Below are 27,008 nucleotides of genomic sequence, written 5' to 3'. Positions count from 1 at the left end.
CGTCATCGCACGCCGAGCAACGCGACAGCGCGTGCCCCCCGCCCCCCGCCCCCCGCACCCCCCGCCCCCCGCCCCCGCCCCCCGCACCCCCCGCCCCCCGCCCCCCGCACCCCCCGCGCCCCCACGCCCCGCCCGCCCCGCCCCGTCCCCCGCGCCCCGCCCCGTCCCCCGCGCCCCGCCCCGTCCCCCGCGCCCCGCCCCGTCCCCCGCGCCCCGCCCCGTCCCCCGCGCCCCGCCCCGTCCCCCGCGCCCCGCCCCGTCCCCCGCGCCCCGCCCCGTCCCCCGCGCCCCGCCCCGTCCCCCGCGCCCCGCCCCGTCCCCCGCGCCCCGCCCCGTCCCCCGCGCCCCGCCCCGTCCCCCGCGCCCCGCCCCGTCCCCCGCGCCCCGCCCCGTCCCCCGCGCCCCGCCCCGTCCCCCGCGCCCCGCCCCGTCCCCCGCGCCCCGCCCCGTCCCCCGCGCCCCGCCCCGTCCCCCGCGCCCCGCCCCGTCCCCCGCGCCCCGCTCTTTGCTTTTGCGTTTTGGGCCTGTGCTCAGCAACTCTATAGAGATGTAAATTACTGTACTTCTCTGGCCACGTTCTGTTTACGTGACAATCCTTACTAGTTGGCTGTGTCGCGATCTAACCCCCCCCCCCAACCTATATTATGGATGATGTTGGTCGCGACAGCCTACGTGTTAAACTAAATACCTGCTTGCTATCTTCTGTATAAATAAATACCTTAATCCGTATGTCTCAAAAAACCTCTAGGGTACTTCCCAACGAGGCAGAAAGCTGTAATTTGGTACACAGGCAGCTTTTAGGACACATACAACAGGATACATCTGAGAATCGGTGATTTTTTTTATTAAGGTCCGCAAATCTCGATTTTAAGTGCCCTGTAATGTGCATGGTGTCATTAGAAACCGTAAAAAATATAAGATTACGGGTTTTTTTCCGTTTGATAGTGTTAGATGGCAAATAAAATGAAAGCGAAAACCATTCTATCTTTTAATTGTTTTTGAGATATTTGGGACTCCAGGGGTTTTGGACGAATTTTTTTTTTATGATCAAATCAGAATAATTCGAAAGCGGTCAAAGATAGCAAAAGCTTCCCCTCAGAGACTTCAGTTCATTATTTTTGTTCTTTCCGATAGGTACGTCTTTAAATATAAGAAGTTGAATCAAGTCAACTATTTTTGTTTTGTGGGAAAATACACATTTTAGTTAATATCTTGATCGTAGATACAAATTGCAAAAAAAGTCATCAGGTTCATTATATTTATTGAAAACTTTTGCCAGGCGAACACAGCCTTTATGAACTCGTTATAAATATTCTACACACCAGAGGGCCCAGAGGCTCATCAACCTCAGATACCGGTTGGCAGTGGCGATGTCGCTGATTTCTCGTGGCACGCAGGAGGGCCTTTATAGGTGCTTACTGTTATCTCTCGCAACACAATCGTTCTAGACGATTGCTTGTGTTGCGATCGAAACGTCGTGATATTGTTATTATTTTGATTTTTTTTTATCTACGTGGCTTGACCGAAAGACCCAAAGAATACAGTATTGTGGTTTATTTGTGACAAGCACTTTGTAACGAGGCTTATATATGTTGTGAAACTCCCTTCCCGTGGGCGTCCAGCAGGAGTGTATACCCTGGCTAGCCAGGAGATAGCGCTATAAGCAAAGTGCTATCCTCTGATCCTGGCATAAAGGTCCCATTTTGTATCTACTCACCCCAAGCTATACATGCTCTCATAGTGCATTGTCTTTGTACTGTTCGCCTTTTGGCGTTCTCTGGTGTGACACTGGTGAGACGAGGTTATAAAGAAGGCTGTCTCTGGTGTAGACCAATCAGTTTCAAAGTCAATGCATGCATTATCAGCATGTACAATATGTTTGCATGGTCACCACAAGTACGTGTGGTTAATGCAGACATGATTCCTTGCAAAAGGTTTCTATTTGATTTATTGCCAGATAGGGTACATACCTATTCTTATTTTTTTCATGCTATCATTGGTTCCTTCTGTATTGTAACGTGTGGATCCCCTCACACAAGTAGAGGGGTTTTCTCTATTTCCTCCCATGTGCAAACATTCACTCGTTAGCCGAAAACACGAATATACAGAAAAAATCCCCGTTTTTTCAACCAAACAACTCGCAGGCCCCTTACAATGCATTGTGGGGTTCATATTTTCAACACGCACATTGGTGCGGCGTCCAACCGACGCTTCTATCTTCGCCCACATGCGGTCAGGTTAGCCTGTAAGTTCTACGAGATTGTGATGCCGCCGCCACGAAGCCGCTCGGCGGGCGCCCCATCTACGACCTCGCCACCACCAAGTGACGGAGCCAACCCCGCTTCCCCCTCACCTCACCTCACATAAACACACCCGCACGCATTTCCCCCCCCCTATAGAGCTCCGAGGGGAGGTCACCTGGCTAACGGGTTTTCACCCGAGAAGCCCTTACCGGGATATTCTTCACGGTTTCCTGCGGCCAGGGAATTGGACGACCTCCCCCGATGCTGATTCGCACCGCGGCGCTGTAACCGGCATTAAGATTGCATGGTCACGGCAAGGGGCCACTCGGCCACCACGGTTGAAACGCACCCCACGCACGCACGTATCGACGGGGCAGGCAAAGGAGGAGCGAGACGGCTAATTGGCATGACAAAGGCGCCGTGCACCGGCGCGGTCAGGCAGACCACCCATTATTATGGAGGGGCATAAGAATAGGACTAATTTGAATACGCGCCGCGCATAAGCATTAGTATGGAGGAGCATGAGAATGGGACTAATTTAGAATGCGCGCCGCGCGTAAGGGCCGCGGGAGCGAGGAGGGCTGGGGAGGCGGGGCCCTGGGGACGGGGAGATAGGATAAAAAGCGGATGTAGCGATGTGGAGGCTCTCTTGCTCCAGAGGCAGGCCACGAGACGCTCTCCAGCCCAGCGACTCGGATGTCCGTGAGACGCATCGAGGTACGCAGTGAGGACGGGATCAGCGGAACGCTGTGGGCACCTAATCATGAGTAAGTGGAAAGGGAGTATTGGGAAAGAGACTAGAGAGTCCAGAGCCGCCTAGAACATATCCCTCCGATAGATCGGGTACAGACTCAGTAAAGCGCAGTCGCCGAGAATAAACCATTAATAACCCAGCGCAGCCTCGAGTGGTCTTACGAGTGAGTGAAAGCGCGTGGTGCTGTGTGCAGGTGTGTGCGCTCATAGCGTGGGGGAGAGTCGGTGCGTCCGCAGGTACCCACTCCGTCTATCGCCACAGAGACTCACGCGGTGTGAGGACAGCGTCGTTCGCCCTCCGACCCCTGACCCCGTTCAGAGCATGTGCTTGGCGGAGAGACAATGCAGCGTTTACAGGTGAACGGGAGCGGGCGACGAGCTATGCCTCTCACGCGAGCTCGCGGAGGGGCGGACCAGGGAAGGGAGCCGTCGGGCGATGAGCCCAGTGACAGCAGTAGCTGGTCGCAGACCAGCGAGGGGTCGGCAAACGACGGAACCCCTGCCGTCGGCGAGCAGCAAGGAGGGACCGTGGGGGCCAGCTGCCCCAACAACATGGTGTCAGAAGTCGTACGAACCCTCACATCTTCACGGGAAGGTGGCGCGCTACTCCACACAAAGGTAAGGCATGTGTTCACCGGCCAAGGGACCCCTACATGGAAAGCGTTTTCCCGCAATATCATTGGGGCTAAAGAGCTTAATGGCTGGTCGGACGCGCAGGCGTTACGACAACTTACGTTGAACTTGGATGGGCGGGCAGCCGACTTTGTAGAGGCACTACCCGAAAGCGCGCAAACCCAACTAGAGGAATTAATGCGTAGATTAGACCTGCGTTTCGGCACGCGCAACGCGATACGGGCAAAGATGGCCTTAGAAGCGCGCCGACGCCAACCCGGCGAGGACTTCCGAGACTACGCCGAGGACGTGCGATCACTAACCCGGATCGCCCGTCCAGAGTTCGCGAAGGAGGTCATTGACGCGCTAGCTGCAGACAAGCTGCTCAGGTACCTAGCTCGCACCGCGTGGTGGCAGCCCAAAAGGGGTAGTGCAGGCCTCCCCTTCGATACCCTGGTCGAGCGCGCACTTGAGTGTGAGGAGCTCTCCAGCGAAGGCGCGCAGCTCCGGGGGTCGGGACAGGAGTGCACCTTGGCGAGCCTGATCCCAGACGAGGAGGAGGAGGACGAGGAGGAGCCCGCCAGCCCAATAAGGAGACGGGCAAGAGACCCCGCGAGACAACCCCAGGGTGGGTAGCCGGGTTACAGACCGGCATGGGAGATATTGCCGGCCGGGTAAACCAAATGGACAATAAGGTAACCCAAGTAGGTGAAAGGGTAACCCAAGTAGGTGAGAGGGTAACCCAAGTAGACGACAAAACGAGCCGAAGTATGACCAAGCTGCAGTCCGCCTTTGAGACCGTCCAGTCCGAGGTGGGGGGGCTAACTGGAAGGATAGCCCGGCTAGAAGCAGAGTATGAGCAGCGGCGAACTGGAGGAGGAGGGAGTGGGGAGAGAGCCCACTACAGAGCCGCCACCCTTCCCCCTGCATGCCATATATGTGACCAACGAGGGCACCGAATGAGGGACTGTCCTCAGATCGCCCGAGCTAGACAAGAGCTAAGGTCAAACACTAAGGCCTCCCTAGAGAGGGGACCACCGGGGAGTGAAATCTACGTAGCCCCGACCCAAACAAGTGGTAATGATAATAGCGAGCGAGTGATCTCCACACAGATTCCAGCGGCGACACCCAAGAGCGCTGCGACTCCTGGCGACTGGCTGCGGGAACTGGTGGCGGGAATTATGGGGGCTACATCGCTGGTGGAGGGGCAGGTCAATGGACGGCGTACCCAGATCCTACTGGACACGGGGGCGGTAGCCTCACTCGTGAGTGCGGCGCACTGCAGCATGATCGGGGTCGATGTGAGCCGACTGCAGGCCCCGGACCGCGCACTGTACACGGCGAGCGGAGCCGGGATGGGGCTACTGGGGAGGGCCACCCTAGAGGTCCGCATAGGCAGCCAGGTGTGCACCCAGGAGTTCTACGTGTCGAGTGTGCTGTGCCACGAGTGTATTGCAGATACCGACCTCCTAGAAAAGCTTGGGCTCAACGTGCAGCCCCGCCAGCGGTGCACCACCATGGAGAGCAGCGGGGAGCGGATATCCTTCCTGGGACGAGAGCTGAGTCGACCCCTCTTCGCACCCGTGGCCGCTACCCTGGTGACGACCGTCACCATCGGACCGCTCGCCGAGATGCTGGTACCGGTGACAACGCTCTCCACCAACCCCGCGCACCGACCATCGGGTGAGGTAATGCTAACCCCCCACTCGGAGTTGGCGAAACGGTATGGGGTGGTGGGTTCAGCCACGTTGGTAAACGCAGATGGGGGTCGATTGTTTATGCGGATGTTTAACCCTCACAGTACCCCGGCGATGCTGCGACGGCGCACCCCGATAGCCACCGTACACCCCCTGCACGCACGCCATTCTGATGACTCGGTATTCGCACTCTGGGCTGACGACCCCAATCGCTCCGAGGGCGACCAGGACCTGGCCTGGCGGGTCGGCTCGACTCCCCGAGCCGAGGTCGTTCCCCTGCCCGACGCGTTACATGTACCTTGGGCAGATTTACCTAAGGGGGAAGCCGATCAGCTGCGCGAGTTACTGCGGGAGTATGCCGACGTGTTCAGCGAGCACGACTCGGACGTGGGTCGGACAAACCTTGTTAAGCACCAAATTGACACTGCCGCAGCCCGACCCATCAAACTCCCCGCGTACCGAGTGGGCGCACCCGAACGGGCCCAGATCAAGAAGGCGGTCAGGGACATGCTCCGTGATAACATAATCCAGCCTTCGGCGAGCCACTGGTCAGCCCCGGTGGTACTAGTAACGAAAAAGGATGGGTCAACCCGGTTTTGCGTCGATTACCGCAAACTGAACACGGTCACCCTCGGCGACGCCTTCCCCATACCCCGCATCGACGACACCTTTGACAGCTTCGCCGGAGTGCGGTATTTTTCCACCCTCGATCTCGTGTCCGGGTACTGGCAGGTGGAGATGGCGGCCGAGGATCGGCCGAAAACCGCCTTCACCACCCCCATGGGACTATTCGAGTTTCGAGTACTCCCGATCGGACTCACCAACGCACCTGCGATGTTCCAGCGGCTGATGGAGTTGGTGATGCGGGGCTTGCAATGGGAACAGTGCTTGATTTACCTGGATGGTGTGATAGTGTTCAGTAGATCTTTGTCTGAGCATTTGTCCAGGTTACGAGAGGTGTTCCAGCGACTGTGAGCGGCTCATCTCAAGCTCAAGCCACGTAAGTGTTACATTGCACAACGCGAGGTGGGGTACCTCGGACATCGCGTCAGCGAGGCAGGCGTGCGCACCGATCCGGAAAAGGTACGCGCCGTAGTGGAGTGGCCACGGCCAAGGAATCTGACGGAGATCAGATAATTTTTGGGGCTCGCCACCTATTATCGTCGATTTGTAAAGGGATTCAGCGAGGTTGCACGCCCCCTCACCCAACTCACTTCCCCTAAGCACCCCTATCAGTGGACGGGGGCCTGCCAGACGGCCTTCACCACTCTCAAAAACCACCTCACCCACGCCCCCACCCACGCTTTCCCCGATTTTACCACCGATTTTATTTTGGACACCGACGCCTGCAGCAGCGGGCTGGGCGCGGTGTTGTCACAGGTGCAGGATGGGACGGAACGAGTCATCGCGTACGCAAGCCGGACCTTGAGTGGGGTCGAGCTGAACTATTGCGTGACCCGCCAAGAGTTGTACGCCGTGATTTTCGCATGTAAGCAGTTCCGGCCGTATTTATACAGCAGGAGATGTCGCGTTCACACTGACCATTATGCTCTGCAGTTTCTTCTTACATTCAAGGAGCCGCGGGGGCAGATGGCCCGGTGGCTGGCGCAGTTGCAGGAGTACAACCTGCAAATCGAGTATCGGGCTGGCCGGACGCATGCTAAAGCGGACGCCTTATTGAGGCGGCCCACGGTGTACGCCGAGACAAGTCCGGAGGAGGCCTGCCCGTGTTTCACGGGGGGACGCTGCCGGCAGGCAACGGACCCCCGAGAGGCCGCGGCCACTGATCCCCCCACAGTGAGAGAGAGTGCAGTGTGCGCCACCGAGACCCTCACAGGTGGCACCGAGGATCCCGTCGACCGCCCGGCAAGCGCGGGACCCACGGCTCGGGGCCCGGCGGACCACCCCGCCCCGATCGGACGGATCCAGGAGGACATCGGCTGCGCCTTCCCGGGCCTGAACGACGAGCAGCTGAGACAGACACAACAGCGGGATCCGGATCTGGCGGCGGTGGAGGCGGCACTGTGGGAATAAAAGAGCGCCCTACTAGGACTCTGGAGCGTTTTGTATGCCCGGTTGTGTGTGCAGAACGGAGTGGTACGGGAGTTAACCGAGGCCGGCCTGACGGGGTGCATCTGTGTTCCTGCCCAGGTGCGACCCCAGCTGCTACGGCTGGTGCATGACCACCCGCTCGGGGGCCATGACGGGGAACGGCGCACACGAGAGACCCTACGTCGCCAGTATCTCTGGCCCAAATTGACGCAAGACGTAGCCGCCTGGGTACAGGGTTGCCGCGCCTGTCAACAGTGCGGGCCGAAACCGAACCGCTATCAGGTACCCCTAAGGCCGTTCCGCGTCAACCGCACGAACCAGCTGGTCGGGATCGACCTACAGGGGCCATTCCCGCTGTCCCATCGAGGCAACCGGTATATCCTAGTCGCAGTAGAGTATTTCACCCGCTACCCCGTGGCAGTGGCCATCCCTGATAAAACGGCCCTGGTGGTGGCCCGAGCATTGGTGGAGCATTACGTACTTAAGCATGGGATCCCAGAACGAGTCCTCACCGACCAGGGTAGCGAGTTCGAGGCCGAGCTGTTCAAGGCACTGTGCCGAGAGTTCGGAATCCAGAAGGACCGAACCACAGCGTACCACCCCCAAGCGAACGGTATGGTGGAGCGCATGAATCAGACCTTAGCGGGGAAACTCAAACGTATGGCGGCCACAAATCATCGGGATTGGGACGAACACCTCCCCTACGCCCTTTTCGCCTACGCCACCACCGTACACACGTCGACGGGACAAACCCCATTTTTAATGATGTTCGGCCGTGAGTCTCGTTTACCCGCAGACCTGCTGTTCGGCGTTCCTTCCCCTCAGCCGGAGGAGGGATGCCGCCCGGTGGAACACCTGATAGAGACCCTGCAAGAAGCCCGAGGCCGAGCATACCCGCAAGGGGAAGCCGCGCATCGGCGGCAAGAACAGGGCGCCCGACCCCGCATGGAACCCCCCTTATTCCTGACCGGCGCTAAGGTATGGCTACACACTCCTCGCGTCGGGGCCGGGCAGGTGGGAAAACTGACGACCTACTGGCGAGGACCCTGGACCGTGGTGCGGCAGATCTACCCCTGGACGGTACTAATCTATGGCGGGGAGAGGGGTCGAGAGACGGTGGTCAACGTCCGCCGCTTAAAACCATGGAAAGCGGCCCCGGCGAAAGAGAACCCCGTCCCCCGAAGGCCCCGAAATCCCGGGGTACCTGCACCCCCCGTGTTTGGGGGCCTCGCACACTACATGGGCCCCGCCGGGCCCCCGACCCCGAGACGCCCCAATCCAGTCAGGAGACGACGCGGACGACGGCCCCTAAACCCTTCTGCTGCTGAGTTTGTGCCCCAGCCCACAGGTGCCGAAGGACGAGGAGAGCCGCTGGAGTGGAGGAGGAGGCCGCCACAAGAGCTACAGAGGACGGAGCCACCCACCCCGAGACCAGCCACGAGGTCCGGACGGATCCACCGGACCCCGCAGTGTTTCCTCGTGGGCGCCGCCCAAGCAAGGTGCTCCAGTCAACCCGAGACGGGGACCGGCACCTCGGGGGGCTATGTGATGCCGCCGCCACGAAGCCGCTCAGCGGGCGCCCCATCTACAACCTCGCCACCACCAAGCGACGGAGACAACCCCGCTTCCCCCTCACCTCACCTCACATAAACACACCCGCACGCATTTCCCCCCCTATAGAGCTCCGAGGGGAGGTCACCTGGCTGACGGGTTTTCACCCAAGAAGCCCTTACCGGGATAATCTTCACGGTTTCCTGCGGCCAGGGAATTGGACGACCTCCCCCGATGCTGATTCGCACCGTGGCGCTGTGACCGGCATTAAGATTGCATGGTCGCGGCGAGGGGCCACTCGGCCACCGCGGTTGAAACGCACCCCATGCACGCACGTATCGATGGGGCAGGCAGAGGAGGAGCGAGACGGCTAATTGGCTTGACAAAGGCGCCGTGCACCGGCACGGTCAGGCCGACCACCCATTATTATGGAGGGGCATAAGAATAGGACTAATTTGAATATGCGCCGCGCATAAGCATTGTTATGGAGGAGCATAATTAGAATAAGCGCCGCGCATAAGCATTGTTATGGAGGAGCATGAGAATGGGACTAATTTAGAATGCACGCCGCGCGTAAGGGCCGCGGGAGTGAGGAGGGCTGGGGAGGCGAGGCCCTGGGGACGGGGAGATAGGATAAAAAGCGGATGTAGCGAGGTGGAGGCTCTCTTGCTCCAGAGGCAGGCTACGAGACGCTCTCCAGCCCAGCGACTCGGACGTCCATGAAACGCATCGAGGTACGCAGTGAGGACGGGATCAGCGGAACGCCGTGGGCACCTAATCGTGAGTAAGTGGAAAGGGGGTATTGGGAAAGAGACTAGAGAGTCCAGAGCCACCTAGAACATATCCATCCGATAGATCGGGTACAGACCCAGGGACGATAACGTAGGCCTGCCACGCCGATCGATATTGACCCAACAGTAAAGCGCAGTCGCCGAGAATAAACCATTAATAACCCAGCGCAGCCTCGAGTGGTCTTACGAGTGAGTGAAAGCGCGTGGTGCTGTGTGCAGGTGTGTGCGCTCGTAGCGTGGGGGGGAGTCGGTGCGTCCGCAGGTTCCCGCTCCGTCTATCGCCGCAGGGACTCACGCGGTGTGAGGACAGCGTCGTTCGCCCTCCGACCCCTGACCCCGTTCAGAGCATGTGCTTGGCGGAGAGACAACGCAGCGTTTACAGGTGAACGGGAGCGGGCAACGAGCTATGCCTCTCACGCGAGCTCGCGGAGGGGCGGACCAGGGAAGGGAGCCGTCGGGCGATGAGCCCAGCGACAGCAGCAGCTAGTCGCAGACCAGCGAGGGGTCGGCAAACGACGGAACCCCTGCCGTCGGCGAGCAGCAAGGAGGGACTGCGGGGGCCAGCGGCCCCAACAAGATCTGCAGATGTCTTCCATGGGGCGTTATAAGGGGGGGAGGAGGTGTACCTCTGACATGGGGAGGGGGGCTGGGAAAGGGGGGCTGTGGAGGGTGGGTGGGGGTAGCCTAACCACCCTGAAAATAAATAAAAAACATGTGGCTTTGTTTTTACTTTTTGCTTATTTTATACCCTTCCCTCCGCTCGTCCGGGCTCCATCTCTATCCATCCTGGAGAGGTTCCTTCCCCCCCTTTCGGTACCCCCCGCCACGGTATTTCACTGCAGGTACTGAATGAAGGGGGACCACCTAGTAGCAAACTCCTTCTCCTGTCTCTTCACTTTGTGGCATACTTTTTCTGTCCCCGCATGTTCGAGGAGTGTATTGTACCATTAGGGCCAGGTGGGAGGGGCATGATCATTCCAGTTCAGTAAATCCCCATTTACCGCGCTCTCACACGACGCATTTTCGGTTCAATGCGGGTTTTTTATGGAACTTTTTCACTTAATGCGCACCATGCCCGCTATAACGCGAGTCTACCACATGTTCGGGGTTTCTGGGAGCTGAGTACCATAGTACTGTGGCACTGATGCGCACTGTGATATACGGCATCTCTTCCTCTGTCCTTGGTCCGGCAGCATCTTTGTGTGCGTAGCATCATCTCGCTCCCTTATTTGTTTAACTTGCCATATCTCTCTCTTACACATACTTTATATTAAAAAAACATAGCATACTTCTAGAAATGCAAAAAAACGCAACACATTTAAAAAGAAACATGGAAAACAGTGGACGTAAAAAAAAAGCGACCTTAAAATTAAGGGTTGGAATGGCACCCGCACCTTTACCGCTTATTCCTTACAGGAAAATTACTTAGCCGCTGAACGCGGAAATTTTCGGGGAACGCAAACCTCCGCATGAAGCGGGGGACTTGCTGTATAAGAGTGTAATAAAGAACTCGGACGCTCTCTCTGTCTCCGTGTCCTTTATTTGGGTTCTTATGCTTTTCCCTCACGGCACTCCCTTAGATACTCTTCGTTCGGCAGCCCCAGGCTGCTGTCGCTCACGTAGCCCACTTTCTCTCCTAGCAGCCCCGCTGCTGAACTCCTTTTCTCCTAGCAGCCCCGCTGCTGAACTCCTCGTGCAGACCCCCGCTGCCCAACTCCCCTATTGCAGACCCGCTGCCCTCTGCAGCCTCCTCGCTGCTCCTGCTGCCCCGGGGTCGGTCACCGTTGGCCGACGGAGCCGAACCTCGGGGCCCGTGTATGTGGCAATCTCGCCACTCTCTCTCTCACCCTCCGCCCTGCGTGGCCTCACTCTTTCCCAGTCTCCGATCACTCCCCCTCCTCTTCCGGTTTCTCCCCCTATAGACCTGAACCCCCTCCCCCACGTGACGTAACTCCTCCCCCCATGACGTCACTTCCGGGAGGTCGTTTACGCCCGCATTACAAGAGGACCACAGAGCTTGGGGAGGGATTGAAAGCTGGCTCACTGCCTGGCTGCTGCCTTACCCGTCCTCCACACACTCGTCCGAGGTTGCTCCTCGAGAAGTCGTTCTCCCTCTTCCGGGATCGAGAGAATGCTGTGCGGCGGTGCGGTACGAGCTGACGAGATTCAGTCAAGGACCCGACCTCGTGGAACATTGTCCTAGAACAGGGGTGTCGGCAACCTTGCGGCTCAGGAGCTGTTTCGGCGGCTCATTACGAACTGTGTGATGCTGCAGCCGTGAAGCTGCTCTGTGGGCACCCCACCTACAATCTCATCACCACCAAGCGACGGGGCTGACGCTGCTTCCCCCTCACCACCCCCCACATAAACACACACTCATACACCCCCCCCCCCCCCCCCCCACATAGAGCCCCGATGGGAGGTCACCTGGCCGACAGGTTTTCACCCAGAAGTCCTCTCATGGGGATAATCTTCAAGGTTTCCTGCAGCCAGGGCATTGGGCGATCTCCTCCTTTGCTAACTCGCACACGCGGCACCGTGACTTGGGTTGAAATTACATGGTCACGGCGGGGCTGCCCAGCCACCGCGGTTAAGACACACACCACACACACGGGTCGGCAGGCAGATAGGGGGCGGAGCCACGAACGGCGGGAAAGCGGGGACGTCCCTCTGATTGGTCGGGCGCTCGGCAGCAACCCAGGACGCGTGCATAGCGCCAAAGCAACGGCCCGAGGCAGGGAATCCCAGCGACCTGATTGGCCAGCAGGTCAGCGCCGAGTTATCTTTGAAGTAGGTAACAATAAAAGGGCCGTAGAAAAGGCAAGAAGGTCTCTTTCCGCTCAAGTCCGCCTCGGGACAGGAAGCTTGCCGGCCACTAGACCGTCCGTGAGACGATCATCATCGCAGCCAGGCCCCGCTCCCAGCGAGAGCCCCGTGCATCCTTGCCTTCCCCCCGGCTCTCCACGCAGCCGGAACCGTAAGTACGTGAGAGAGAGGGAGTTGGGATTTTGTTCAAACAGTCGAGGGAGAGTAAGTCCAAACAGACTGGGTAAACTGGGTTCAGATTGCCAAGAGACAGAGTGATTTCCTCGCCGATTTCAGCTCCGAGCCACGTAGAGGGTAATCTCAGTCACACGGGGAATAAAACCATTAGTAATCAATAAACCGTTTCGTGTGTTTTCTGCGAAGGGTGGAGAGAGTGGTAACGTGGTGTGTGTACGGGCGTACGTAAAGAGCGCGTGCGTATTCAGTGATAAAACAACCACGCGTCGGGGCCGTTGTTTGTGCGCGAGGGCGTTTTTAACCACGTGTTTGCGCTCGCCCATGCGTGGTCACTCGGGGCTTAACACGCATTGCCTTATCATCCGTAGCGTGCTGTTGCCATGGGAATTAACGAGCAGGCCCTCTGGTCGCCGAGTCGCTATTGCAGGGGATGTGCGGGGGCGGCAGCGCAGCGTTAACAGCACACGCCGCGCGGGTGTCGCGCAGAGACACATCAACGAGCGTGTATTCCGCGGCTGCAGCTTCATTAATGAGTTCCGAGCCGGAGCGGTGAGGTAATCAGTGGCCTCGCAGTGTTGATGCAACGTGTTAAAGCCCTGCCAGCAAGAAGCGCGAATTAATCGCTCCCGAACGGCTGCGACGGCCAATAAAACCATATTACGAAATTCAATTACGTGGCGCTGCTGGCGGTTATCGCCGCGTGTGTAGAGCTGCGCCGCGAGGTGCGCGGGCACCTACGTGCCTCTTCACACCGCGATTGTTGCAGTTATGGTGGTGGGGGTGGTGATTGTGATTGGTTGTACGGCCAGTGGGCTCGTGCTGCGCCGCGGCCGCGCACCCTAACGCCGCTATTTTTAGCGCGTGCACGTGGAGGACCAATCGGCGCGGGTGGCTGCACGCACCCGAGGGTGGGCAGCGGCGTGCACGGGCCCGCGTGAACTAGGAGTCTCATCCGAGCATTTGGGGGAGAATGCACGCGAGGAGTGTGGGTGAATGACCCGAGGTGGCCAAGAGCCAGCCAAGAGCGATGTTTCACAGAGAGGACGCGGCAGCAGTGGGGAGAGAAGAGGAGGAGGGAAGGGGAGAGAGGAATCGGAGGGCAGCAGCCTCAACAACTGCTTCCTAACGTAATGTGTGTGTATGTGATGGGCAGCGGTAGAGTAGCGGTTAGTGCCCCGCGCTTTGAATCTGGCGACCCGAGTTAGATTCCCACTCACGGCCAACACCAATGACGAATATCTGAACCTGTCCTGGGCCTCACCTAAGTCGACTCAGCCGGCCTTCATAGGTGCTCACTAACAGCACTTGCCCCAACAGTCTATTCCAGGCTATACGGGAGATCGTTATATTTGTGTATGTATGTGTAACGACATAGATGAGCTGTTCTATGGCGCCAGTGGGGGTAGTACACCTAGGGGCTCACTAAAAGGGCAGGTTCCGGATGTCTCAGAGGTCGGGTCAGGACATGACAGCCTGTGTGATCTCGAGAGAGCACGTGACCGGACGAGGGGGCTGGGGGCACGGGGACCCCCAGACGGGGATGAGCGAGAAGGGGGCGTGACCAATGGCGGAGCCCAGTCAAGCCACAGGAGATATAAGCCTAGTCCTGAGAGGGAGCGGGGCTGTTCAACCCAGGAATGAAGCTGCCTTCTTCGATCCTCGCTCCTCGCTCTTCGGTCTCCGCAAACATGACGACCAGATGGCGTGTCGGCTGTTCTGGTTCAACCATTTAGTGACTCCGTTCAAGTGGTTTGGTGGTTAGGAACGGTGGCCACCACCTTACGTAGTTAACCCGAAATTAACATAGTTACCCGGAATGTACATAGTTAACCTTGGAACGTTGAGTAGTTGTTGGTTGTGTTAGTGGTTCAAGTTGTGTCAGTAAATAAACGTGTTGCCTCCAAGATTTGGTGTGCACCTGGTTAGAACCCACTACATATGTACATGTGGGGAAGTTGTGGAGAGAGTGGAGAGTTTCCCATACCTGGGCAGTGTGCTCATGACTAGCTCTGATTTGACAGCAGAGGTCTCACTCCGAATCAGTCGAGTGGCATCTTTTCATCGGTTGCATAACGCTGTGTGGAAGCTACCTGGTCTGTCGCTCCGCACGAAGCTTCATATCTTCTTGGCCACGGTCATTCCCTCCCTTCTCTGCGAAACGTGGACCCCCCTTCGCCGGTTATAAACATTTAGGCTGGCCTGCCTACGATCCATCCTGGGTTTAACCAGGCTGGATTGTGTGAGGAGCTCACATATCCTTGAAAGATCTGGACAAATACCCATAGGTGAACTTCTCCGGCAGGCAAGGCTGCGTTGGCTGGGTCATGTAGCCCGCATGCCCAGCCACCGCATGCCTAAACAACTTTTGTTCGGCTGGATCGAGGGGGCTAAACGTGTGTGGCATGGGCGAGAGAAGAGATGGAGTGATGTGGTACAGGAGGATGTGGAGCTGAGTGGACTTGCCGATGACTGGTACCAGCGGTGTCAAGATCGGCCTCTGTGGAGGAGGTTCGTGAAGGACGCAACTGGGCATTTGGAGGCAGTCGCCCTCCAAAAACAACGGAGGGGGGAGGTGCGACGCTCACAATGAGCGAAGTGCCCGTGTAGCTAAAGCACAGCAAGTAGGCACAGTAGGGGGCAAAGGTGGTGCATCAGCCGGTCACCTCGGTCATCTCGGTCAGTCGACCCGTGGCACCTGCTGGGTCTGCCCCGTGACCTCCTGCCGGCGGGCGTTCGACACTTCACGTGGCCTCAAGGTGCACTTGGCCTGGCACAAGCGTGGTGACATCACCGCCACTTAGTGGCGAATGGCGGTTGTTGTTGTTTGGCAAAAACAACCCCCTACCTCCTCGTGGTGCCAGACGGGCAACGTTGTCGTGGACAGTGCCATGGGGGGAGGTCCAATTTCGATTGGCCTTTCCCCTCAGGGCGTTTGTAGCCACCACAGCAGCTAAATGGGGGCTCTGGACGGGTGCGACGGGCTGGTAACCGCTCCACCTTCCATAAATTACCACTAAACAACGTCTAAAATATATAACTAATAAGCTTGTGCCGGAGGCCCCGGGGGGACAGGCGTCTATGACGTCTCCTGGCCAAACCCCATTTGGCGGAGCCAGGAGATTGAATCTTTACCCTCTAGGCTCCTCCAGAAACAACAAAAAGCCACTACGGATGGCCACGTCGAATGTTAGAATGCTCACTGCGGAGGAGAGGCTGCCACTCCTCTGTTGGGAGTGGGACCGGTACCGCCTGGATCTCTGTGGCATTCAGGAGGTCCGATGGACCGGCTCTGGCTCCTGCCACCATGAGGAGTGGACAGTCCTCTACTCGGGGCAGGAGACTACCAAACAACAGAGAGTGGCTCTTCTTCTGAACAAAAGAATGATGGGGGCGTGAGAGCGTGGCGGTGAGGTGTGGGAAGCTGTAAGCCCCAGGCTACTTTGGGCTCGCCTTCCCATCAACTGGAGGCGAGAAGTGGTGGTCGTGATTACTTATTCCCCCACCGAAGATAAACATCCGTGGAGGGATGCAGGTAAGGCCGATTAGTCAGATGCCTTCTATGACCTCCTGTCACAGGTGCTGGCTAAAGTGGCCCCTCGGGATAGAGTCATCTTGTTGGTTGACTTCAATGCCCGAGTTGGTCATGATGCTGGCACCTGGTCTGGAGTGATTGGAAGGCATGGGCCAGATCAACTCAATAACAACGGTAGGAGGCTGATAGATTTTTGTGCAGCCCATGGGCTTGTAATTACCAACACGCTGTTCCGGTATCGGCACATCCACACAACATCATGGATGAATGCCGGGTCCAAGCAAGAACATCTGCTGGACTACATAGTGACGGAACAGCAGATGCGAGCCCATGTCCTTTACACCAGGACCTACCGTAGAGCTGATCTACCCTCTGACCATCGACTTGTTATCTGTAAGATGCGCCTGCCATTCTTCCACTCCGGTGGTGGGTGTACACCCAGGACCTCATTCCAACCTAAGGTGGTCTGGTATCAGCTAGCTGATGAAAGTTGCAAGCGAGAATTTCATCAACGCTTGCAGCTGGGGTTGGCATCGTCCCCCACTCCTCCAGATGTCGAGGATACATGGGCGAGGTTGAAGACTGTGACTCAGGCAGCTGCAATCGCTGCTTTGGGTACGCGGTCCAGACCTCCCCAGAGACCCTGGCTCACAGAGGAGGTGTTCAGGATGGCTGAGAAAAAGCGACAGGCCCACTCTAATCGTCTACAGCATCCCATGTCAGAGAATGAGGAGGCTTACCGCAGTCTTCGTTAGGAGGTTCGGAGAGCCGTGAGGCGCTGCAAGAATAGGTGGTGGTCGCGGGTTGCTGAGGAGATAGAGTCTGCCTCAATGGCCCATGATCACAAATCCCTATTTAACTCCATCAAAAAAGTAACCTGCAGCACCACACCTATTACAATTATTATGGGAAAAAACGGTGATCCAATCTCCGACTCCCAGGAACAGGTTTGCAGATTTGCTGAGCATTTCTGTGAGGTCCTGGGGGAGGGGAGATCCCTCGTCATGGAAAACATCGTAGGATAAAGTGGGGATGATCCTGCTGAGGAAGCGGTGCCTCAAATATTTGAAGAAGTCACCCCCAGTGAGTGGCTGGCTGAGGTGCCATCTGTTGAGGAAGTACTAAAGGCGATCCAGAGTCTGAGACCAGGAAAGGCACCAGTCAGAGATGATCTCCCAAGCGAAATGCTGAGGGAGGGTGGCGTTTATGCACAGACTGCCCTACATGACATCATAACAACAGTCTGGACCATTGGGCGGGTTCCGCAGGATTGGAAGGATGCCCTTGTGGTCCCCCTCTTTAAGAAGGGGGACAGCACAGACTGTTACAAATACAGGGGCATCTCACTCCTCAGTGTGCCGGGAAAGGTCCTCGCAATGATTATTCAACATCGCCTTGCCAGACACGCTGAGGAGAGGCTTGCGGAGCCTCAATGTGGTTTCAGGAAAGGGCAGTCCTGTACAGATGCCATATTTTCTGTCCGTTTGCTATAGCAGAGGTGTAGGGAATTCCAACAAGACCTACATCTCTGCTTTATTGACCTGGTAAAGGCATATGATACCATCAGTAGGCCTGGGCTCTGGGTTGTTCTTCATGCTTTTGGAGTCCCTGACCCTCTGCTCACGATCATTAAAGACCTTCATGATGGTGATCGGGCCCGGGTAAAACTACTTTGCCGGGAGTCAGAGTCATTCCCTATTCACCTTGGGGTGCGACATGGATGTCCTCTGGCTCCCACATTATTTAACATCTTTTTCGACCACGTAGTCCGTGAAGCCTTTGATGGCTGTACGAGAGGAATTTCCATCTGGTATAGATACAATGGGAGGCTGATCAATGCCCGGGTGCGGTCAAGGGATGGCTCCCTATTGGTCAACCATGTTATGTATGCCGATGATCTGGTAATTGCCGCTCACTCAGAGGAGGAGTTGGAGGCGCTGTTGCTGAAACTGGAGTGTGCCACTAAGAGGTGGGGCCTTACCATCAGCTCCACCAAAACTAAGCACCTGCCTGGGTATTTTGTACCATCGGGCAGCCCACCCCCACAACTCCCAATCGGTGATGGGGCAGTTGTGGAGAGAGTGGAGAGTTTCCCATACCTGGGCAGTGTGCTCATGACCGGCTCTGGTTTGACAGCAGAGGTCTCACTCAGAATCAGTCGAGTGGCATTTTCTTTTCATCAGTTGCGTAACGCTGTGCGGAAGCTACCTGGTCTGTCGCACCGCACAAAGATTCAAGTCTTCTCGGCCACGGTCATTCCATCCCTTCTCTACGCTTGCGAAACGTGGCCCCCTCTAATGGAGCATCTTCGCAGATTGTAAAGATTTAGGCTGGCCTGCCTATGATCCATCCTGGGTTTAGCCAGGCTGGATTGTGTGAGGAGCTCACAAATCCTTGAAAGATATGGGCAAAGTCCCATAAGGTGAGGTCCTCCGGCAGGCAAGGCTGCGTTGGCTGGGTCATGTAGTCAGCATGCCCAATCTCTGAATGCCTAAACAGCTTTTGTTCGGCTGGATAGAGGGGGCTAAATGGGCACGGCATGGGCTAGATAAGAGATGGAGTGACGTAGTACAGGAGGATGTGGAGCTGAGTGGACTTGCCGATGACTGGTATCAGCGGTGTCAAGATAAGCCTCTGTGGAGGAGACTCGTGAAGGACGCTGCTGGGCAGTTGGAGGCAGTCGCCCTCCAACAACGGAGGGTGGAGGAGCGACGCTCACAACAACGAGCGGAGCTCCGGGTAGCTAAAGCACAGCAAGTTGGCACAGTAGGGGGCACAGGTGGTGCATCAGCCAGTCATCTCGGTCATCTCTGTCAGTCGACTCGTGGCACCTGGGTCTGCCCCGTGACCTCCTGCCAGCAGGCGTTCGACACCTCACGTGGCCTTAAGGTGCACATAGCCTGGCACAAGCGTCGTGGTGACGTTAACGCCACTTAGTGGCGAATGGCGGTTGTTGTGTATGTGTGTGTGTATTCACATTCATTGTGGATCTTGAAGTGTTGAGTATTGTACTGAATTGGTAAAAAAATGCCTCTTGTTATTTTGGTTGCCGACCCTGGTCTAGGAGAACAGATATAGGTGGTAAGATGAGATTAGATATATAATCTAATTAGAAAAATGTTTAAAAACCTGGTTAATTCGTGGTGCTCCAGTTGATCGGTTTTCTTATCAAAACTCAAGAATTCCCATGAAAACCAAGTTTAGTCCACACACAGCTTGTTTATCCTGTTGTAATATGACAAGGGAATGGACTCGATTACCAGCAGACGGAAATATTGACTTTATTCAAATCTATGCATATAAATCAGCTCAAGCCTCCAGTAAATCATGTGACTTGTGTGTGGCCACCCTCAACTCTTAATCTCCCCCCTCTCCCCGCCCACTGTGAAAACAGTCGCTGCTCTGTACAGCTCACTCCTGCTGCTCCTTCTCTCTCCTTGTCTTCCGTCCCCTCTCATCGTCGCCCTCTTATCCCCCACATCTCGGCCCGGTCATGTCTTCTCCTCCCCTCCGTGCCCGGCGCTCCTCCTCCTCTTCCCACTGCTCTTGAGCCGTACCCTCTCTGTCTGTCTTGGGGACTTCCGTCCCGGCATCCCTTCCTTTCTTTTATTTCCATTCCCGTTCAATTTACTTTTTCCATACATCATATCCTTGACTCTACTCCTCATGTCGTGGTGTGCCACGGGTAACACAATTTGTCATATTAATATGAATTATTGTTGATACTTTAATTTATGATTATTATTCACTGGTGTGGGTATGTATGCGTTAAACCATTTGTGAGCTGGGGTTGTGGCCTATTAGTCGAGTAACCAAGCGGTCCCTGGTCGCTGGAATCCTCCACTCCCCCACAACGCCCGGGTGGATCACGACCTGCGAGGACATGGGTCACATGCTCTGGCGAATGTGAGATCCCAACATGGGTTGAGGCTCTGCTGTGTCCCAAGCAGGCCAGTCATCTAGGCAGACTACGTTTGTGTGCATGTTGAACTTATTTTGTACCGTACGTAGCCAACCGTGCTAATCGGAGGTGTGGGGGAAAGACAACAAACTAAACACAAAATGCAGAGTCAGGGACGATTGGGTGCAGGCTCCATCAAAATGAACTCAAACTCCCTGAAATTACCCAAATATTGACGTGATTGCCCCTTAAGAACGATATAAGACAAAACTGACTCCTCCGCCATTGGGCAGAATAATCCACTTTTACATAATGTGACATTTTCAAATGCTGTAATAAAATGGGCATTATTCCTTTAGCCACTTATTTTACAATATAAAATAGTTACCGTTAAAAGTACGATTGAAAATGTGTGAGTGTGGGATTAGTCTCGAAAGCCTGTGTAAACCCCACGCATGTGAGAGGATAATGCAACTGTGATGCCGCCGCCACGAAGCCGTTCGGCAGGCACCAAATCCCCGACCTCGCCACCACCAAGCAACGGAGCCGACCCCGCGTCCCCCTCACCTCACCTCACATGAACACACCCGCACTCATTTCCCCCCCCCCCCCATAGAGCTCCGAGGGGAGGTCGCCTGGCCGACCGGTTTTTATCCGAGAAACCCTTATCGGGATTAATTCTCACGGTTTCCGGCGATCAGGGGATTGGATGACCTCCCCCGTGCTACGTGGCACCGCGGCGCTGCGGCCGGCCTTAATATGGTGTGGTCGCGGCGTGGGGCATTCGGCCACCGCGGTTGAAGCGCATCTCCCCCCACACACACTCCCACGGGTCGACGGGGCGAGCAGGGGAGGCACGGGACAGCATGAATAGGGGGGTCACAGGGGCTGTTGCGCATAGTCATGGAGGGTTGGGATAATTGCGCTTGAGCGCGCAGGCCCCATTGTTAGGGAGGGTAAGGGATTAAGTAGGATTTACGCCTTGCACGCAGCACACTGATTAGCATATCAACAGCGCCCAGAACCGCCGTGCGCGTGCCAGAGGATCGCGAGCCCATTGTTTAGCGCAGCATCCCCTTTGAGGTAGGGAGGATAAATAGAGGGGCGCAGAGGGAAAATAGCTCTCTTCTCTCCAGCGCCAGGCGACAGGACGCTCTCCAGTCCAGCGACCCGATCGTCCGTGAGACGCATCGAGGTGCGCTGCGAGCACGGGATCAACGAACCGCCGTGGGCATCCAGCAGGAAGTAAGTAGGTGAATTAGAATCATAGCAGATAAATCGGGAATAGGTATAAAGGTATCAGCGTAGGCCAGCCTCGTCGACTCACTGATTTAACATTAAATTACCAGGTATCAGATAATAAATCATTAATAGCGAAGCATGGTCTCGCGTGATATTGTCGTGCAGTGTGAGCGTGTGGGTGCGCGTGTGTACACTGTGGTTCACCACGTGAGTGAGCTCTGCGTAGAGCGGCGCACGAGTGGGTGTCGCGTGTGTGCAGGTGTGTGCGCTCGTAGTGTGGGTGAAGGGGTCGGTGCGTCCGCAGGTCCCCGATCCGTCTGTCGCCGCCGGGACTCGAGCAGTGTGAGGGCAGCGCCGTTCGCCCCCGACCCCCGTTTTAATAGCGCGTGATCCGTGGAGAGACAACGCAGCGTCTGCAGGTGAACGAGGGCGTGCGGCGAGCTATGCCTCTCACACGAGCTCGCGGAGGGACGGACCAGGGAGGGGAGCCGTCGGGCGATGAGCCCAGCGACGGCAGCAGCTGCTCGCAGAGCAGCGAGGGGTCGGCGCACGGCGGAGCCCCTGCCATAGGCACGGAGCAGGGAGGGACTCCGGGGACCAGCGGCCCCAACACAACCACTGGTAGCCAGAGCCGTTTGTAGGGTGCACAGTGAATTAGGACGACTGCCTCGGGCCCCGCACTTTGGGCCCCCCCCCCGTGCTTCGATGTCACGGTGTCAGATGTAATACTTCTGCGTTAAATTGAAGGCGTCGGGGGGCCCACATGGTGTGATCTACCTCAGGCCCTGCACCCGCCCCTATGGACGGCCCTGGCGGTAGCATAGGTTGCCTGCCCGAAATATACTTATACTGTCTTCGATTCCATATAGACATTTCCCTGCAGGTGTTTCACACACATAATCACAACAGACCCAAATGCTCAAAATCAAGAAATTCATGATTTTCATATTTGCAATTCACCGAAACGAACGTTGCGAATCACCGGTTTAAAGACATGCATCCCCTACAAAAAGCTAAATTATAATTGCTCTGCATTGCAATGAACACAATTATTTAATTATGAGAGCTGAATAAAGTGACATTGCAATTTTACATCTGATTGTTTTTTCTTCCCACTTTCATCCCAATTGTGCCATTTGTATCGTGTCGTGAAGTATCCATTGGGAACTCCGACAGAACAGTTCAACCCACTTGAGGTGATCGCCAATTGACAGGCCGACACTATCGACACACTATCGACCCGCTACACTTCACAGAAACTGCATTAATCAAGAGTGGCTGCCCAGATTTAAACACAAAAATCTCAGCAGTGCCGGCTCAGTGATTTGACCCCTGGACCACCAGGCACCGGACTTCTTTTTTTTCTTATATTTTTATGAATCCACATTTGGATAATCTAAAAAGCGATCTCTTAAATTTGAAATGCAATTCTATTCTATTGATCATTCTATTGAGCATTAGGCCAATGTGGCTCCATGGCCTGAAATTGTCGCAATTTTTCACCTGCACACAGCTATCCAACTATTGGTCATCCCAGTCATCCCTCGGTCAACCCTTCTCCATCTACACGTCATTTTAGACGTACTCATCCAATCAGTTATCCACAACTAGCCTCGTAACGAGTCACAAGACATCTTTTCAATCATCGATGTTCACCCTCCCTCAGTCACCCACATTAATCAACAGTCATCTTCTGCTCTGTCGTCCATATCCAGGCGTTCACATTTAACCTACAAAGAATTATCCACGGAATTTTGCAGTCAATTGTCAAATCCATGCACACTTAGCTAATTCACAAAGTCGCCCAAACCCAGCGTATGACAGTCATGTGTATGGCTGTGCTTGTACACCATTTCCAACGGCACATCCCTTAGTCTGAAACCATTCTCGACGCGAGCCTAACAACCCACATTCACCCAACGGCGCCATCAACCCCACGCAGCGATCTCCCTGCGTGCGCGTGCGCATGCACCACCCGCCGCTCCTCGCCCCTCGCGCTTCAGTCGTCCTCGTCGCCGTTGGCCCATGCGGTGAGCTGGGCCTCGTGTGTGGCGCACACCACGCCCGCCTCCTCGCCCGGCTCGCAGTCGTGGACTCCCACGCCCCGGTGCCGGCACGCCACGAGCGAGCGCTCGCCGCCGCCGCAGCTCACGTCGTCCAGCAGCAGCGGCAGCGCGCCGCCCTCGCCGAACTCGGCGCGCTTGGAGGCGCGCAGGGCGCCGGGGAAGCCCAGCTGACGGCACACAACGGTCGCCGCTGGCAAGGCCCAGCGGTCGTCGCACACCGTGCCCCAGCGACCGCCCGCGAACACCTCGACGCGGCCGCGGTGCCGGGCCAGGCCACCTCGCTCGCCCGCCAGCCGCACGGCGCCCTGCCGCGGGCGCTTCCCGCCCTGCATCCCCCAACGGAAGGAACCGCGTCGGGGTGAAGTAGAATGCCCTGGCGCGTGACTTGGCCCCCATCAATCACGTCCGGGGACCGAAAAGGCGAGGCGACGCTTTTGCGGGGAAGTCGACCGGTGGTAGTTTAATGTGGTAACATCATTCGCCTTGTCGCATTGTGGAATTTGCTCATCACCCATTCACAGCTCAGAGGCTGTGAACGGGTGATGAACGCCAATGCCTCGATGCGCATGTGAGCGGAAAATCACTTCTGGCTTTTAAATGCATGCTGAGGCAGCGGTGTGGTCTCCTATACCAACTGATTTTATTAACACCACTACAAAGCCCTTTGCACACCCAATCATCACTGTATTAAGTTAAACCGTGGATTGATATTTCTTCCTCATAACTTTGTTTTCATTATAGCTGATCATAAATCTGTGATAAGATTCATGTTTGTAATTAATATTTGAGTCTTATTGAAATATAAAAACAGCCTTTATGTATCAAACAAGGCACATTAGTGCCCTACCCCCATTGACTATAGCATATCCTGTGGGATTTTAATCTTGATTTGAAGCTTTCGTGACTGCATGAATCCATACTTTTTGGTTATTTCGGTAAAGTCACGTACCAAAAGAACCAAAGACTGTAGGATTTTATCTCAATATAGGGTTAGGGTTAAGATTATGAAGCTTATTAAAGTAAAAAACATTTTTAAAAATATATTGGTGTGCAACAGGCATATCCTCTGGCTTCTACAGCATCATAATTTTCTACCACGTAATTCAGGAAGGATTCCATGGCTGGACCAGTGGAATGTGTGCCTGGTACAGATATGACGAGATGCTGATCAATGCCTGAGTGTAATTAAGGGTTGGCTCTCTCCTGGTTAACCCACGCTATTGTGTACATATGCTGTTGACTTGGTGATAACTGCTCATTCTAAGAAGGAGTTTTGAGGCTCTGCTGCTGAAGCTGGAGCTGGCCACTCAGAGGCCTTTCCATCAGCCCCACAAAAACAAAGCACCTGGCCGGTTCCTACATGTCATTACACACCCCTCAACTATGAGTGAGGTGGTGGCTGCCGCGAGGGCGGTGGAGTTTCCACGGATGAGGCAACGTGCTCGTGACCGGCTGTGGCTAAGCTGCAGAGGTTTCCGAATCTCTGTGTGATTGTGTATGCTGATCTCATCAACGAGCACAAACAATCACTCGAACTCTGGTCATCATCACAGCAGCAGCGGTGGCTTTTTGTCTGGCCATCCAGCAAAGGCGGTCACCACATCGCGTGGCACTTTCATATGCGCTGCTTCTGCGGCCGTCCGGTAACGCTCTTCTTTCCGATGTTAGGAAGCCACTGAAGCTGTGCACTTTTAAATCATCTATATTGAAAACGCCCCTCCTCCCCTTTTTCTTTACCCCCTCACTTAAGTTCTTCCTTGTCTTCCACTCCCCATATCAAAGTTCAGATGTCCCGCTCGCGGTCCCCACTCGGGTGAGACGGTGAGCCCATTTGCACTGGAGGAACGGCGCAAATCTGAAATGTACTAAATTATTGCTATTGTGCGTGCCTTAGCTGGATCTCACTCCACGTGTGCCCTCGTGGCCCTGTGGCCTGTATGGTGCGAAATAAGTTCGACATAGTACAACATGCATCTTGGGAAGAGATGGTCAGCCTGAAACTTCACAAGCTTGTGTTCACTGCAAATATTTGAGCATTAACCCCAAAGAGTGCAGCCCCGGAAACTCTGGTCCCACCTGCTTCGCGGTGGAGTCCTTTCTCCTCTTGGACGCGGTCGGATGCTGAGTTGCGTCCGGAATGTTCTTCTGTGGGGTCGACTGGGTGCCTGGCAGGATCCCGTACTCGTGGTAGTTGAAGGTGTGGGAGCGTCCCGCCGTGTCCAGCTGCCGATCTGGTGCGGGCCGCCTCTGTGTCACCTCAGGCCTTTGCTCTTGCCTGGGTGGCTGCATAGTGCTGGGAGCCTCCGTCAGGGGCACCTCATCCAGGATCAGAGCTGCGACGTTGTCAAGAAAGTTTAATCGTTCACAGTTTCGACTTATTCCACGTGTGGCTGCGTGTGTAACTTTGTGATGCCACACCGGCGAGGCCGCTCTGCCGACGCCGTGGCCACGACGCCGCCACCACCGAGCTACGGGGCCGACGCTGCTCTTCCTTCATCACCCCCCACATGAACACACACACACACCCCCACATAGGGCCTCGAGGGGAGGTCACCTGGCCGACAGATTTTCACCCAGAAGCCCTCTCATGGGACTAATCTTCACGGTTTCCTGCGGCCAGGGAATTGTGCGATCTCCCCCGAGGCTAACTCGCACCGCGGCGCCGTGACTTGGGTCGTAATTACATGGTCAAGACGGGGCTGCCCAGCCACCGCGGTTAGAAAACACACCGCACGAAACACGGACGTCTGAGAAAACACTGGTCCGAATGGTACGACCGGGCAGGGGAGCTCTCCAATTGGCTGGGGACCCCCTAGGATCAGCGGCAGCCCCTTTGATGTGGAAGGTAAAGTGCAGACGTCTGAGAAAGCACCGGTCCAGTGAGAGTGGCAGGCAATCCGAGCCACCTGATTGGCCAGAAAGGCCAGCGGATCAGCGCCAAATTCTCTTTGATGTAAAGAACAATAAAAGGCGAGGGAAGGTAGAATCAGTTAGTTTGTGTCCAGCACAAGCCAGGATCAGTCAGCTTGCCGGCCACTAGATCATCCGTGTGACGAGTCGCAGGGCAAGTCAGGCCCGCTACCAGCGAGAGCAGCGAGCAGCCTCATCTCTCCGCGACTTCCCGCACATCCGAACCAAACCGTGAGTACGTAAGAGAGAGTTGGGATTTAGGGAGATTAATTCCAAATAGACAAGGTAGGTCGGGTTTAGACCGTCGGGAGATAGGCTAGCCTTACCCTGCTGATTCAGGTAATAGGGACTCGCAGACGCGCCGGAAATAAACTCTAAAGCATAGGATACCGACGCTATGTGGTCTCTGTGGTGTTGAGGAGTGCTGGGAGTGGTGTGGCCGCGGTGAGCGATGGTAGAATCGTGCGAGTACGCGTGGGATTATTTATACGGCTATTGTTTACATTGTGCCCAAGCGTGGTGCGTGAATCCTGTCGCCAGTTACTCTGGAGGATGATTAAAGCATTTCTTTAATTCCCCAGTACACAGCAACACTTGTTCTAACACTAAACATCCGCTCCACAGCCCTTTAAATCATTTCCAATACAACCCCCCA

General features: G+C 55.9%; 1 protein-coding gene across 1 annotated transcript in view; it reads right to left on the bottom strand.

Moving 5' to 3' along the window:
- Window positions 1–22,296: 22,296 nt before the first annotated feature.
- The window catches only part of HHIPL1 (HHIP like 1), a 28,541-nt gene continuing 23,829 nt past the window's right edge, over window positions 22,297–27,008 (bottom strand). Inside the window, exons 11-12 of the mRNA XM_061551218.1 lie at window positions 25,520–25,776; window positions 22,297–23,769 (exon numbers count right to left, since the gene is read on the bottom strand). Coding sequence (XP_061407202.1) covers window positions 23,377–23,769; window positions 25,520–25,776 — 650 coding nt within the window. The 3' untranslated portion in view covers window positions 22,297–23,376. The remainder of the gene's footprint in view (window positions 23,770–25,519; window positions 25,777–27,008) is intronic.

The sequence above is a fragment of the Lethenteron reissneri genome, chromosome 14 (genome assembly GCF_015708825.2).
Source record: "Lethenteron reissneri isolate LAM-NWPU_2019-01 chromosome 14, ASM1570882v1, whole genome shotgun sequence".
NCBI classification, from domain to species: Eukaryota; Metazoa; Chordata; class Hyperoartia; order Petromyzontiformes; family Petromyzontidae; genus Lethenteron; species Lethenteron reissneri.
The sequence above is the reverse complement of the archived record's forward strand: the minus strand, read 5'-3'. Positions and strand labels throughout refer to the sequence as shown.